The sequence below is a fragment of the Physeter macrocephalus genome, chromosome 21, assembly GCF_002837175.3.
Source record: "Physeter macrocephalus isolate SW-GA chromosome 21, ASM283717v5, whole genome shotgun sequence".
Classification (NCBI taxonomy): domain Eukaryota; kingdom Metazoa; phylum Chordata; class Mammalia; order Artiodactyla; family Physeteridae; genus Physeter; species Physeter macrocephalus.
This window is the reverse complement of record NC_041234.1, coordinates 96,770,511-96,786,875: the sequence shown is the minus strand read 5'-3', so window position 1 is coordinate 96,786,875 and position 16,365 is coordinate 96,770,511. Positions and strand designations below refer to the sequence as shown.

At 33.8% G+C, this 16,365-nt stretch overlaps 1 protein-coding gene across 8 annotated transcripts in view; it reads right to left on the bottom strand.

Moving 5' to 3' along the window:
* The window catches only part of STAG2 (STAG2 cohesin complex component), a 117,975-nt gene that overhangs the window by 11,566 nt on the left and 90,044 nt on the right, over positions 1-16,365 (bottom strand). For 7 of the 8 annotated variants that reach the window (XM_007110948.2, XM_007110954.2, XM_007110950.3 and 4 more), the window contains 6 exons: positions 15,188-15,362; positions 11,275-11,414; positions 9,709-9,810; positions 7,570-7,718; positions 5,836-5,964; positions 1,975-2,198 (listed from right to left, as the gene is read on the bottom strand). In XM_007110948.2, the coding sequence (XP_007111010.1) occupies positions 1,975-2,198; positions 5,836-5,964; positions 7,570-7,718; positions 9,709-9,810; positions 11,275-11,414; positions 15,188-15,362 (919 nt within the window). The remainder of the gene's footprint in view (positions 1-1,974; positions 2,199-5,835; positions 5,965-7,569; positions 7,719-9,708; positions 9,811-11,274; positions 11,415-15,187; positions 15,363-16,365) is intronic. The other variant, XM_028482158.2, reaches the window with a different exon arrangement.

The window sequence follows — 16,365 nt, the reverse complement described above, 5'->3', positions numbered from 1 at the left end:
CAGTCCTTGCCATGCCCTTACAGCCTAGTTGTGGAACAAGAAAACACAGGCAATTATAACACAGTGTGGTAAGAGCTAAAAGAGAGGGAAGCACAGGTAGAATGGGAACAATGAGAGGGATCAGAGCCAGCTACCCAGAAGTTACTTCTGACTAGAGTAGATAACTGTGTGGACTGTGAAGTCTCCTAGGCAGGGGGGAGGACATAAGCAAAAGCACTGAGGCATGAAACAACAATGACTGAACCATACTAATTTGCTGATATTCAGCAATTTTTGACCTGCAAAAATGGTAATTTCATATGGTTCAAACTAAGAGTTTAGTACTCCTGGAGTAGAGGGCAAAAGGTAAGGCTGAATAAAGAGTCAGGTATCAATTTATGCAAAGTCTTATAAGCTGTGCTAAGGTGACAGGAACTACTGCTGAAGGTTTTATGGGAAGCAATGTGGTGAGTTACATGTTTTAGACAAAGTATGTAGTGGTAGTGTGGAGGGTGGACTTAAGAATATGAAGACTAGTAAGCAAACAGGCCACTTAGGAGGTTAACTGTGTAGACCAGGTGAGTTAGAGGTTCAGAACGCTTTAAAATTTATAGTGGCATGCAGGGAATACATCTTTTAATTTGATAACTTTTCTATTTAAAAAAAGGAAATTTTATTTTAACTTGCTATCAAGCCGTAACTATTTTAACTCTGGTCAGGGACACTGTAAGAGAGATTTCTCCACAGACTGGGATGTTGGGACTATATGACCAATCAAGTCCAAATCTAAGTTACAAGTTTAAGTTATAAGTTATGAGTTTATGCATTTATATTATTGGACAAAAAGTACTAAAACCATTAATCCGTGTGGCAATTTAACAATATGGCCCCTAAAAAAATAAATAAAATTAAAATATGGCCCCCAAATATTTGACACTCCTCACATTAACAGGTGGGGGATGATGTCCCATTCCCTTGAATCTGTGCCCTGTGATTGCTTGGTCTATAGAATATGATGGAAATTATGCTATGCCAATTCCTGGCCTTAAGAAAATGGCAGCTTCCAGAGTTCTTGTCTCTTGAGACACATGCTCTTGGAGCCCAGTCACATGCTGTGAGGAAGCCAAATAGCCACATGGAAAGGACATGTGTAAGGTGGTCCTGGCAGACAATCCCACTGAGGTCCCAGCTGACAGCCAGTATCAGATACATCTGTAAGTGAAGATGCCTCCGTATGATTCCAGTCACCAGCCTTTGAGTATTCCTAGCGGAAGCACCAGACATCATGTCCCTGCTATGTCGTAAGTTTTGGGGGTAGTTTGTTACTCAGGAATAATAGCTGGAGCAAATTTTGGCAACTATGTTAATTTGTTTAAAGTTTCCTAAGGAGAGGAAAAAAGTCCCCAGACCCATTCTGAACCAACCCTGGAGTACTAAGAGTCCAAGAGATTCAAGTGTCATAATATATTCTTAACCCTAAGATTATAGACAGCAACTCGTATTTCTATCAAGTTCTTTATGATTAATGCTCTTCTTCATAGAAATTCAAAAGTTGGGACCTCTCTGAATCTGTTGCACCACTTAAACTAGATGATCTCATCTCCTAGGTAATGATTAGCTCTAAAATATCGAGTCCATATCCCTATACATAGAGTATAGTGCAGTGATTTAAAAGCAGGTGCTCTAGAGTGAGACAGCCTGGCTCTGCTACTTAATATCGGTGTGACCTTAGGTAAAAGTTACTTAACTTCTCTGTACCAGCTTTCACATTTGAAAAATGAGTATGTACCTAAGGAGTTGTAAGAACTGAATTTATGTATGTAAAATGCTTAGAACAGTACATTTATACATAATTGGAGGACACGTTGTTCAAGATATTATTTAACAACACATATCTCAAATTTAAAAATAAGGTGACCCTTAATGACAATTCAGTCATTAAGGTTTACGGTAAACATAAAGGACAAATATAAAGAGAATAAACTATATTCTTACTGAGTGCGAGCTGCATGCCTTCAACCACTTTCCGTTTTCCTGTAGATGGCTTTGATTTTTTACTCCGCACAGTTGACCCCCGACTGCTGATTCCACTAATGACTGACATGGTGTCATCATCACCACCAGCTAGCAAAGAATTTCGGTATGACATCAGTGGAAGCCACACATCTTCTCTTCGGAGTGACATCTGAAAGGTCATGAACTTTTCCAAGTAAACATACCTTAAAAAGGAGTAGAAACCATTAGCTTTGATACATTAAATTGACATCTTTTTTTTTTTTTTTTGCTTTTTGCTTATTCCTATAGGCTCACACACTATAATGGAACATACAATGATTTAATGAGAGTTAAATAAAAAGTAAATTAGAATGAAAATAATGGTTGATGGGTCTACATTTCCTCAAAGCATGCAGTAACAAGTGAAGGATTATTAGCGTTCTCTTTCTCGAGACGTCTCTGTTCTATCCTAACATTTACAAGTCCTCTGTTAGAAGAACAAACCTGAGTCGTATTTCTGGAAAGAAGATTGGATTTAAAAATTACACAACTTGGGTTCTAGTCCCAGTTCTACCAACCCCTAGCTGTGTGAGCATAGGCTAATATTACTTCACTACTCAATCTAAGCCTCATCAGTACACTGATGAACAATTTTGTCTCTATCAGGATTCTCACATTAAATGAAATAATTCATAGCATCTCAGCTTATTATTTGTTGACCATCTATGTCCCAGGCAATGGGGATAGATACAAAGGTCAATCAGATATGGTCCCTACCTGCACAATATTTTCAGCCTGATGGAAGTCATACATCTACCCTTGGATTCAAGTATCACAAGGATTTTATGACTTATATATAATATAGCAATCACAAATCAACTAACATTTGTGTGACTACTGTGTGCTAGGCATTTTCCTCTTGGGTTCTTTAACTTTACTCTTACAGTCTTGTGAGAGAGACATTCTCTCCTTTGACAGATAAGGAGAGAAAGGATAAGAAAAGTTAAGTAATATATCCATGGTCATAAAAATGAGAAAGCAGTATAACCATGATTCAAATCCCAGGCTTTTGACACTAAGAGTTCAGTGCTTTATTGTGTAAATTATGCTTCACACAAGTTTCATCAACTAACTGTAAACTGCAAACCAAATTTTGCTGTCATGATAATGGTTAATTCTAATCAATTCAGAATTACCAGTTTTGAACACCATAAGAGAAAGGACAGGAGAGATGAGTTACAAACATACTGCTTAGTGTTAGTTGTATATATTGTAAACATATTTCAGCTACACACAGTAGTACAGTACTCATCAAAGTGTGGTCTAGAAGTTGGCTATTAGTCTGAGAACTTACCAGCCTGACACAAGATGTGCAGTCTGAGCCAAAATATACTCACTAGTTGAGAGATTTACAACTATGTATCCACCACAAAGCTTAACAGAACATTCCAGATAAGTAGCCCTCCCTGATGCTAGTTCCCTTTGTCCTCTTTCCAGCCACAGAGGTTGCCATTAACCTGAACTTGCTATTTTTTTGTCCTCATTTGTAATGTTTTAGTACCTATTTGTCTGTAAACATCATAGCACCATTTTGTACTTAGCTTTTTGCACTCAACATTATAATTTTAAAATCTAACCATTTTGGAAGAGTGAGGTCAGCTAACACTATGGTGGCAATCATTTTCCAATAATGTAAGTGTATCAAATCAACATGTTGTACACCTCAAACTTACACAGTATTATATGTCAACTATATCTCAATGAAGTCAGAAAAAAATTTTTTTTAAGATGAGCAAGATCTGAGGGTCTAATGTATAACATGGTGGCTACAGTTGATGATACTGTGTACTTAAATAATAACATATAATTGAAATTTGTTAAAAGAGTAGAGCTTAAGTGTTCTGATCAAAAAAATGATAAATATGTGAGGTGATAAATATGTTAATTAACTTGATTATGGGAATCCTTCCACAATGTATATGAAATCATCATGTTGTACACTTTAAATATATTACAATGTTATGGTCAGTTATAGCTCAATAAACTTGAAAAAAATGTTTAAGATTTTAAAAGCAGATCAGTTGGATTGTGTGAATCTTATTTCAATCCCAATTCAATCAAAGTCACTGATGACATCTGATACTAGAAATTTCAACAATTAAATGGGTTTTTAATAAAATTAAGGAATTGTGTTTACTTTTTAAAAATCTAACCATTTTGACCACTGTATAGTATTCCATTGTATATTAATCTATTGATACCATTTTCTAGCTGATAGATGTTTAGTCAGTTTTGAGTTTTTCCCTATTCAAACAATGCAACAGTCAAATACTTTAATAGTTATCCTTCTACACATGTGTAAGAGTTCCCCTAGGGTATCTACCTATGAATAGAATTACTGGATCATGAGGTAGGGAGAATCTTAAACTTTACCAGACATTGCCAAGTATCTCCAAAGTGGTCTTGTACCAATTTACTCTGCCACCAGCAATGTATAAAAGCCTCTGTTGCTCCACATCCTTGGCAATACTTGGCATTATCAGATGTCTTAAGTTTTGCTAATATGCTAAGTGAGAAATGTTTTTTTATTGTTTTAATTTTTATTTCTCTAATTAATAGTGTCAATGCAATTTTTAGGGGGGACGGGGGGGCGCACCACACAGATTGTGGAACCTTAGTCCCCAGACCAGGGATTGAACCCGGACCCCTGGCACTGAAATCGTGGCGTCCTAACCACTGGACCACCAGGTAATTCCTCAAGGCAATTTTTAACTGGGATAAATTTATATATAATAAAATGCACAGAAATTAACAGTAAAGTTGGATCAGTTTTGCAAATGAATGCAGCCATGTAACCCATACACCTATCAAGATACAGGACATTCCTATGACCCTACAGAGTACCCTGTATCCCTTTTCCCATTCAGTCTCCCCAACCCCAAGAAGTAACCACTATTGTGATTTCTATCACCGTTTTGTCTGCTTTAGAATTTCATATAATATCTATACAATGTTGTTTTTTTTTTAAGACTTTTTTGATGTGGACCATTTTTAAAGTCTTTATTGAATTTGTTACAATACTGCTTCTTTTTTATGTTTTAGTTTTTTGGCCGCAAGGCATGTGGGATCTTAGCTCCCCGACCAGGGACTGAACCTGCACCCCCGGCAGTGGAAGGTGAAGTCTTAACCACTGGGCCACCAGGGAAGTCCCCAAGATCTATACAATCTTTAAAAGCAAAATACTGGTGGGCTTTCAGAAGACATTACCTATGAGTTATTCATATTCTTCTGTCTTTTTATACCTCAAAGCCCGGGGTTGGGGGGTGGGGGTGGAAGAGATGAAAGAAGATTTGGAGACTTTAATTCCATTTGTTAGGCTCTCTTAGAATGTAAGTCACCATTTTAGAAGACCAACCCATAAAAGTATCCTGTTTAAATGGCCTGTTGAGAACAGGACTTGTAGTTAAAGTACAAAGATAAAAGAGGGGGACTTCTACTTTCCAGTGTAGTCACGGCTCAGGACACAGACTAAGATGCTCCTGATGGATCCGTGATATTATTATCTGTTAAATGCTCCTTCCTTAGTTAGGCTGAGCCAAGAACTCAAATAGGAATACACAAAGCATTCCAGTTACACCTCTAAAGCCACAACTACACTGTAAGGGGAACTCACAGAATTAAAATGGAGTATTATGCATAAAACAGTTATAATCCTTAAATTATAAAATTTCTGAAGTATAAAGTTTTTTGTGCATTAATGCAATCCTAAAAATCTAATCTAATCTGAGAAGGAAACCAAGTATAACAATTAATCTTTAAGAATTCCAAAACAAAATTAGAGTATTTCTAGCAAATACATACACTGTTCTTTTGTCTTGTCGAAGTAGTTTAGAAGAAAATTCACTGAGAATATCAAGAAATGCCAAATTTAAAGGTGGATGGCTCTCTCCTTGTGGATTAGGCTCTTTAAAAGCAAATTCTATGCCATCTCTGCAACAAAAACAACAACAAAAAGAGACAAATATTTAAAGGACTACAATACAAAATTGAATAACTTAGGGAATTTCTCTATACTTCATCCCACTACTAAGATGCTTCCTTTGTCATGCATTTAATCTGAGGAACAGAGAGAAGAAGGAGGCTATAGTACGAGAATGAGCAAATATATTTACATTTTATGCCACTTTTACTTTGTTTTGGTTTTTATTTTTATTTTTTGGCGGCGGGGGGTGGGCATGCTGCGCCACGTAGCTTGCAGGATCTTAGTTCCCCGACCAGGGACTGAACCCTCGCCCCAGCAGTGAAAGCGCCAAGTCCTAACCACTGGACCGCCAGGGAACTCCCAACTGTTACTTTCTTTAAAACAAAACAGACACACACATACACACACCAGCTGGTCTTTATTTAAAATGTGGTTTGGTATATCTACATTCTCTCCTCAGTTCTCTTTTCCATAGAAAATAACCCAAATCCTTTCACATAATGATCAGTACATTTTCTGTATTTTTCAAGACACAAAGGAGATCGACTATAACACACAGGATCAACTTAAAAATAATGATTCAAGACTATCTGTAATGACCCACTTAAGAGTAAAGTTTAAAAATTAAACTCCACTCAGGGCCCACTTTATATTTATTTAACAATAAATACCTCTATTAATCAAGACAACTACCCAACATTATATATATATATGAAGTAAATAATATATTACTTCTCAAAATAATTACTACATGTGTGGTCCTTAAATATTACCTAAAATTCTCATCCAAAGTATTAAAAGGCATAAAAAGAAATTTGAGACTTTTAGAGCAAAGTGAAAAGGAGAGAGTAAATTAAAGTTGAGGAAGGTATAGGACTAACAAAGAGCAGAACAATTTCTGAAGGGAGACATTTAACACTTCATAATTAAGTAAGCAACAGGAATTTTTAAAAGACACAAAACAGAGAGCTTTCAATGAAACAGAGCCCAAGCCTCTTGATTTTTCCAAAGGCAAGGCTCTTTATCCACAATAAAGACATAAAGGGTATTAATAACCACATGTTGGTTATGTTAGAGCTCTAAAATATATTTAAAAGTATAATTGATCACTAAATTACATGCCTAAAATAAAATCAGATGATTTCCAATTTTGATAAGGCAAAGAAAACATGCAGACAAAATAAAGATTGTGGCTCAAAACAAGAGAAAAGGTCACTACAAAATAGAGAACAGAACCAGAAACAGAAAACTTGAAACAAAGAAATCAAATCTCAAAAAATTATCTACCCAGCAAGAGAGATTATGAAAAAAACTGTTAAAAGAGATTCTATAATACCTGATGAATATATGTTGCTTTTCTTCACATAATTTATAAAGATTTTGTATGGTTTTAATTAAAGCAAAGACTTTTCTACAAAAGGTGTTTTAGTCCCAATTCATGTGTTAACAAGAGATAGCACTATAACCGGTTCTTAAGAAAGGAGACATGCCACAGATTTGTAAACAAGTAATAAAGCATCAATTGAACTTGGTTATTCTAAACAAAAGAGCAAGATACAAAAAAACTTCATGATTAACAAACAGAAGAGCTGAATAAAATATTTGGAAATTACTTGTGTAGCATAGCAATGGCCTCTCTCGTTTTCAATTGATCGAGTCCAAAAGTTAAAGCAAAACGTCGAGCAAGTTCTTTTATGCCACTGAATGTTGAGGATGACCTATCAAAATTATAGCCATTTTCCTGTATCATTTCATTAAAAAGCTGTTTGGAAAGAAAGAAAGCATGTTAAAGTTTTTTAATAACTATGGATTATTAACATCTAATTTTAAAATACTATATTTTATATTTAAAATATACTTGATGTTCTACAAATAAGGCATTGTACTTCATTCTAAAACATGGATTTTTAAAAACATGATACAAATGACCAAAATTGTAACACTTCATATATTCAGACTAGAGGTAGTTATTGACATTAGAAACTCCTTAGATTAGTTATGACAGAATTCTTTTCTGCCGGTATTAATTGGATATTAAAATAGCATATAAAAATATAAAGAAAAAGGAAACCAACTAACAACTATGGTCTTATTGACATTTAAATGATGGATCTTCACATCAAGAACTTTCATCATAAAGTAAGCAAAACAAAATACAATCTTTCAACTATCAAGCTGCCAAGATTTTTAACAGATAATGGCTACTACTTAAGAATACAGTGCAATGGGCACTGATCTGCTGGGAACATAAACTGAGATAACCTTTCTTTCTACAGAGCAATCTGGCAATGTGTAGTGAAAGCTTTAGAATTTTCATGCCCTTTGAGTAAGCAATTGTTATTATCAGACTTTATCCAAAAGGAATGATAACAGTAGTATTTGTATACAATACATAAGTACAAAAATGTTTGTCTTAGTGCTATTTATAATGGCAAGAATTGTAAAAAACCTCAACATCAAACGAGAAGAGATCTTGGTTAAATTATAGTCCCTCTATAAAATGGAATACCACACAGTCATTAAAAATGCAGAGGAAAGTATTTAATGGCATGAAAGTGTTCAGGATTTATTAATATGAAAAATTCAGGATTTTAAGACAACGCACAATATGATTTTTTATTTTTGTAAAATAAGATTTCACGTAAGCATAAAAAAGATTAGGAAGTTAAAAACTAAAACATTGTTAAGTGAAAAAAATTAAGGATAAGTTATATTTTTTCTAGTTTTCCTATAATATTTTCTAAACTTTCTACAGCAAACAGCTATTATTTTACAGCAAAAGTTATTTAAATGCTGCCTTTAAAACCTTTTAAATTATATTAATTTTAATAAAGAATATCAAAATATGCAAATGAAATTAAGAACTTTCATACCTAGATCTCTAAAAAGCAAGAAAGTTTATCAAAGTGAAATGGGTTGGGTTATGTTCTGCATGCATTTGGTCTCTACAGACAAAAGTATACTAAGCAAATGATTTTTGCCTAATTAAACCTGCCTTGACACTGCCAAAATGAAAATGACTGGTACATTTTGATTACAAGGTTGATAAATGCTCATTAAAATACATGTGCAAATGTACAAAGAATAAAGTAAAATTCACCTGAAACCTACCAAAGCAAGTTAACCACAGCTAACATTTTGGTGATTATTTTTTCCAAATAGGTACACAGAGGTGCACAATTTTATAGAGATGCTATACCGCAATCTTTTTTTTATTCTCAAACTATATATTGTAGAGATCTTTACAAATTAATGAATACAGACCTACACCAATTTTAAGTGCTACACAGCCACTGCAGAGATATACTACACAATATATTCATCTAATATCCTATTGACAGGCATTTGGATTATTTTCTAATTTCTTGCTATTATAAATAACTTTGTAATGTATAATCTTCTACACTCATTTTTGCAAACTTATCCTATTACCACTGTGGATGAACTTCCAGAAGTAGAATTGCTGCCTCAAATGGCATACACATTATAAATTTTGACATATATTGCCAAACTGCCTGCCAGGAAGGTTGAACCAATATACCTTGCTGACAGAACCTGTTTCTCCCATACCTTGCCAGTCTCAAATCAAAAAATGATCTCACTCGTACAATGTCTACTAGTGAGATTGAGTATTTTTCATTTCTACTTTTATGAACTGTCTATTGCATCCTTTGCCCAGTTTTCAACTGTTACCTTGAAAACTATTAAGTGCTTATTTTGTTAGCCTAAACCTGGTACTCTTCATGTCTTACCTGTTGCAAACTGAGAATAAGGGTCTTTGCACACTGAATTTTGTCTATCTGCCTTGTTTTACTCATTGTTTCTTTGATGATATCGCCATAGTCATTATAATACTAGAAAAGAAATTTGTACAAATTAGGCCTTTGTCTCTTAGAACTATTGGACAATAAGACTAATTTTGGGTTAGTCACATAAGCATATCACAAGAATGTTATTTGGCTAGAATTATGCCTTCAAAGACACGAAAGAATGTTACTAAAACTTCATTATAATCTTTAAACACATAATCCCTAACATCAGTAAATTCAGAAATATCAGACAGTTAAGATCTAATCACATTAAGCTCCACAGTTGGTTTTAAGGAGGTGTATTGTTTAACAATAATTAAGTTATACATATTTTCAGAAATAAAACAAAGGACAGAAACAAAGTTCTTGTGCTCTTTGTGAACTATTAAGACAATGAATGTAATCAGTTACTTTCATAACTTATTCATTGCTAATGGCATGTAGTTCATGAGCAGTTTCCAAATTTACTGATTTGGCTTATAGAAACTAACAGCCTGTTAACAACATTTAAAAGAAAACTTATTGTATGTGGCATTTACATTACACACTGCACAGGAATTTTTTTTCTAATTTAAGATTTTGTTTCAAAATGCATACATTAACAACTACCAGAGATTAACAGGATAACCATGCCCCTATATGACTAACAAAATTGACTTTAATCTAGAATACCTAAGTCTAAAAGTTTAAAATTTGCAAAATGACTTCAAAAACAACTTTAGTTAAAAAAAAAAATCTAACAAGTATCAGGCCAAATAACTAAAGTTCCAAAGTACTTTATTAACGGTTCTATCATGTAGGAAAATATTCTGAAGAGAGAATTAACTAGGTTTTGATAAATGTATTACATATTTTATCCTGTAAAAGCAAAAGCTTAAAAACATTTACATTTATAATTAGATTTTACTTGAAAAAGGATTACAGAAAAATCACCACACCGTATTTAGTCACATTCTGTTAGTACAATCAACAATATCCTTTCTACTACTCCTTAAAAGTTAAAGAATCTCACGTATATTTATGACAATTTGTGAATAACCCACTGTGACTCAAATCAGATTTTCAGAGCTTAAGGAACCTTAGCTATCACAGTGGAACAGATGAAGAAACGCAGGACACAAAAGGTACTGAATTACTCAAGGTCACAAGCTGCATAGTAACCAAGCCAAAACTGTATTATCTAGTTCTCTGACTCCTAAACACTTTTTTGTTACATCAAGCAGGGGAGGGACACCATCCTGTTGTTTTAAACTAAATCACAAAAGCAATTTCTATTAGTGACAGTTAACCTAAGACAAGCTGTTTGCAATATTCCAAACACAAATGAACTCAATAAACCCAAAATGTCCATTAATGGAGGATTGGAGGTATGAGAAAATTTACTGAAAATGTTCAACATTTCAAGAGATTTCTTTTACACTAGAAAAGTAATTTACTATTAAAAAATTCAATGGCAACCAAACATAAAAGCGACGTAAAAATATCTCGCTATCCATTTTTCAACTTTACCTTCATATACTGCTTAAAGATATCTGCAGCTGTATTCATCTCCACCACAGTATATACAATTAGCTTACAAAACGCTGCAAGTAAATTTCTCCTTTTGTGCAGAGCTTCAATTTTACTGGCTTCATCTTCCTGCTGACCATCTGGGGAAAAAGGTTTCCAACGTTAAGCCATCTGTATTTTACTTCAGCCGTGTGTGTGTGTGTGTGTGTGTGTGTGTGTGTGTGTGTGTGTGTGTGTGTGTACGTGTGCGTGTATGTGCGTGTGTATATATCAAATTCAATACAAAACATCTTTATTTTGGAGAATTTGAAAAATAAGGGAAAAAACATTTAAATAAAATAAAAATTATAATCACTCAATATCTTCATGAATGACCAGCCCATTTATTCCAATACACAAAATTTTTGTGACGTCAAATCAGAAGGCTGTTTAGTGAACATGGAACAGGAACAAGTGGAGTGAGTGAGAGGAACTGATGTTCAGTGAAATCAGGCTAAGCTTGCCTAACACATTAATCTACTTCCCTAGCAGGATAGTTTGACGATGAGACCTGCATATTCAGTATCTGTTGGGTAAGGCTCTTTTCTTCCCTAGGGGCAGACAACCTCAGAAATTCTCCTATCCCTTCTAAAGATGACCCCACCCAACCTCAAACCCAACTTTTATTGACAGATACTTCCTTTATACATATTACAGCTATTCAGTTAGACTGGCCTAGAAACCATTCTGTCTTTTTAAGGTAACTTCACATATATCTGCTCTGATCCATTATGTGAGATCTTGATATTCAGTTATCAAAGGGACAAAATTATTTCCAAATTCATAGTTGAGAAAGCCGGATTACAGCCTCCAAGTACTGCCAAAGGATTTTGAAATTATTTGATATTGTCCATAAAATTGTAATGAAGCCTTTTACATAAAAAGCTATGCAAAGAATTTTCCTCTTGACAAATTTTACAAATGAAATTACTTACATAAAAAATACTGTGTATAAAATAAGAACTCTTTTTAAACAAGTATTTATTTTACCCTGTCTCTGATAATCCTTGATAACTGCTAGTAAATAAAAACCAAATTTTAAGAATAGGAGTTTGTTTAAGACAGACCATCCGAATCCGAAGTTTCTGTTATCAAAAGTGCCTATTCCAGAATGCCAAAGTCATTTGCTTAGAAACCTAAAACGTACTGTTCATTCTTTTAAAAGAGTACACTGAACATACAAGCTAACTTTTTCTTAATGACTCTGTGATTATAATGGATTTCTATACAATATTGTTTCCAATCATTGTTTGGTAATGTTCTCAGGAACTAGAGGGATACAGACTTATTCCCCCTACAGACTAAGTTACCCAGATATTAAGAGTTTTTTGAGCCCTGATTTTTAGGTTTCTTACTTATCAAAAATTAGCCTCCTTTTTCTCTTGTGGGGATTAAAGAATGTTAGAGAAGTGTCTAACACACTGAGCCTTTCATAGATGTCAGTTGCCATTATTATTATGTGTTGCCAGTGCCTCTAGAAGCATCCCCTATTTTATTCTCCCCTTCTAGTCTGATGTGGGCTAACAAATCAAATAACCATGGGTCTACAATACCAGGGGTTAGATGAGTATGAAAAGCAATGGAAACCATCATATGTTGCTGGTGGGAGGATAAAAGAATAAAACCACTTTGGAGAATAATTTGGCAACTTGTGGTCAAGTTTAAGATGCACATAGACTATATAATCTAGCAATGCCACTCTTAGGTAGACAGGCACACCTCGGAGATACTGCAGGTTTGATTAGACCACCGCAATAAAGGGAATACTACAATGAGTCACATGAATTTTCTGGTTTCCCAGTTCATATAAAAGTTATGTTTACACTATACTGTAGTCTTACTAAGTGTGCAATAGCATTATGTCTAAAAACATGTACATACGTTAATTAAACACTTCATTGCTAAAAAAATGCTAATCATCTAAGCTTTCATGAGAGTTGTAGTAGTAACATCAAAGATCACTGATCACAGATCACCATGACAAATACAATAATAATGGAAAAGTTTGAAATGTTGCAAGAATTACCAAAAAAAAGACACAGAAACATGAAGAGAACAAATGCTGTTGGAAAAATGGCACCCATAGACATGTGTGATGAAGGGCTGTCACAAACCTTCAATTTATAAAAATACACAGTATCTACGAAGTGCAATAAAAGGAGGTATGCCTGTACACTAGAAAAGCATTTGCACATGTGCTCAAGGAGATAAGTATAAGAACATCTTTGTAACACTATTTATAATAGGAGAAAAGATGGAAACAACCTAAATGTTCGTCAATATGAAAATGGATAAAGTGTGGTTAATTCATATCACATAATATTCAGCAGTCAGGATGAATAAGCTATAACCACATGTCAATACTGACAAATTTCACAAATAATGTTAACTCAAAAAAGCAAGATGAAAAATAAAATGTTCAACATGATACCATTTATGTGGAAGCTAGCAACAGAAAATAAACTATATATTGTTAAAAGATACATAAATTCCTAGTAAAATAAAATTAAAATGCAAAGGCACGATAAACAGCAAATTCAGGATAGCAGTTATCTCTAGGGAAAAAGAATAATGGGATGGGGAGGGATACAAACAAGAGCTTCTTTTGTATCTATCTATTCCTTTAAAAAACAAATCTGAAACAAACAGAGCAAAATTTGATAAATGCTGGTGGTCGGTATATACAAATGTGTTACATTTTATTCTTTTCCATTTCTGATGTTAGCTTATTTCAATGGTGTTGTGACTCCTACAGAACAGTTAGAACTTCTTCTACATTCTCACAACACTTTGTACCTACCTCTATTACTTATCAAATCACATTATAATTACTTGTTTTTAGATATGTCTTTTCCACTTGAATTGAATTCTTAAAGGAAAAGACCATGTCTCATTTTTTTTGATATTCATAGCATCTAGTATACTGCCTACTGACCAATAAATGTCAAATGAATGTTAAAAATAAAGTGTAACTAAACCAATAGCTGAAAGTGAATGGTGGAAAATTCTAAGTATATAAACTTTAGTACATGGATTTTGATATCTGTTTTGGCTACTAAGGTTTCTCAATTCTGTTCTGGTTAAGTTTTTAATACTTGAGAACAAAGCTCTCTATTGATAAAAAATAAGCTACAAGCCGTGTCTAGAATTATATATAGTTAAAAGCTTTGCAGTGATGTGTCAGTTTATGTATGGACATACACACACTGATGTTATATATCCTTCAAGTTTAACTTCAAATTGGAAAAAAAAAAAAAAACAAAACACCCCAGAAGAAGTCACCAAATACTATCTGTTTTTCCACGATTTCTTGTTCAAGTAAGGCATCTGTGTATGCAATTAGGGTGCAAAGAGTAACTTAACACTAGGCAAGGTTGGCTTGATTATTTACCTGTAACATTCTGTACTGCCCCAGACTTTTACAGAAAAATTATGCTATGAAAGTATACAACAAAAAGGTCATTTAAAGAAACACTTTATTCTGCTCTAATTACTTGAATATTGGTATTACCAATGATTAAGGGGAAAGAGAAGTAAATTTTGTTGAGTACCTACCTACTACATGCCCAGGCACTATACTAGTCACTTTGCTCAATTTAATTAACTTGTACAGTTCTGTAAGGTAGCTACAAATTAGAAAAACAAGTTCACAACTAGTGAGAAACAAAGATTTGATTCCAAAGCCTATGCTCTATGATACCACATTGTCTTTACAATGTTACAAGCAATGAACACAAATTGCACTGGAAAATGTACCCGTGTTTCATGTTTTAAGAATAAAATATCAAACAGTAGTGTAACACTTTACATTGCTGTTAATTAAATGATTTATAGTAGATACACAGATTTAACAAAAAGATGGCAATAAAATTACCTGCACTGTTATTGTCATCATCCTGTTCAATGAAGACATGATCCAGAATAAAGCTGAGCAACTCAGACTGCAATGAAGAATCAGGGGTGTAAACTAATGGCTCTAACATGTCACGCCCTCCTGACATAATCTGATGGCTGAAGATCATCAAAATATCACATAGAATAGTGAAGGCCTAGTATAAAAAAAAAATAAAAAAAAATAAAAAAAAAAGGATAGCATGCCATAAACCAAAGTTTCTCACGAACTGTCACAAGTAACTTACATACTTAATGTGGAAATAAAATCCAACTTTCGATATTTGAAACTCATAAGAAAAAGCAATGTCTAGTATTTTCCTAAGATTTTAAAAGTGAAGAGTGTAATTTTTTCAACAATAACTACTGATATTTGCATTGTGATTTACTAACTGCAAGATAATTTCACAAATATTCTTTTTAATTATCAGCAATCTTCTTTTAATTTTTTAAGTGATTTGTACAATATGTTAACATCATCAAAACATGCAATCAGGACTCAATCTCAGCTTTTCTGACTCCAAACCCCACCCTTTACACTATACCACAATGTCTCATGGTATACATTTTCAAATATCAAATAATGTATAAACTTGGTACCATTCTTTTCTTCTATAGAAAAAAAACACTTATACCAAGAAGATGAATATCTCCTAGAAGATCTCTTAGAAGAGAGATCACAAAATCTATAGGACTTTTTAAGCACTCTCATTGTCAGTATATGTGATGATTAAGTAAAAAAAACATAACCAAGTGTGGGTCTGCTTACTAATCATCAGGCAAACCTGACAGTATGATAAACATAAGGCTGAAGTGGGACTTCCCTGGTGGTCCAGTGGCTAAGACTCCACGCTCCCAATGCAGGGGGTCTGGGTTCGATCCCTGGTCAGGGAACTAGATCCCGCATGTTGTAACTAAGAGTTCGTATGCCACAACTAAAGATCCCATGTGCCACAACTAAGACCTGGCACAGCTAAGTAAATAAATAAATAAACAAACCAATAAATAAACAAAGCAATAAAGCTGAAGTTATATATATATATATATATATATTTTTTTTTTTTTTTGGATGAAGTTATATCTTGAGGAGCTTTATAAAAACTCTGCCAGGAGTTTTAAATAGAGTCAAACACTGGTAAAAGTAGTCAGAAGGTAACTGGA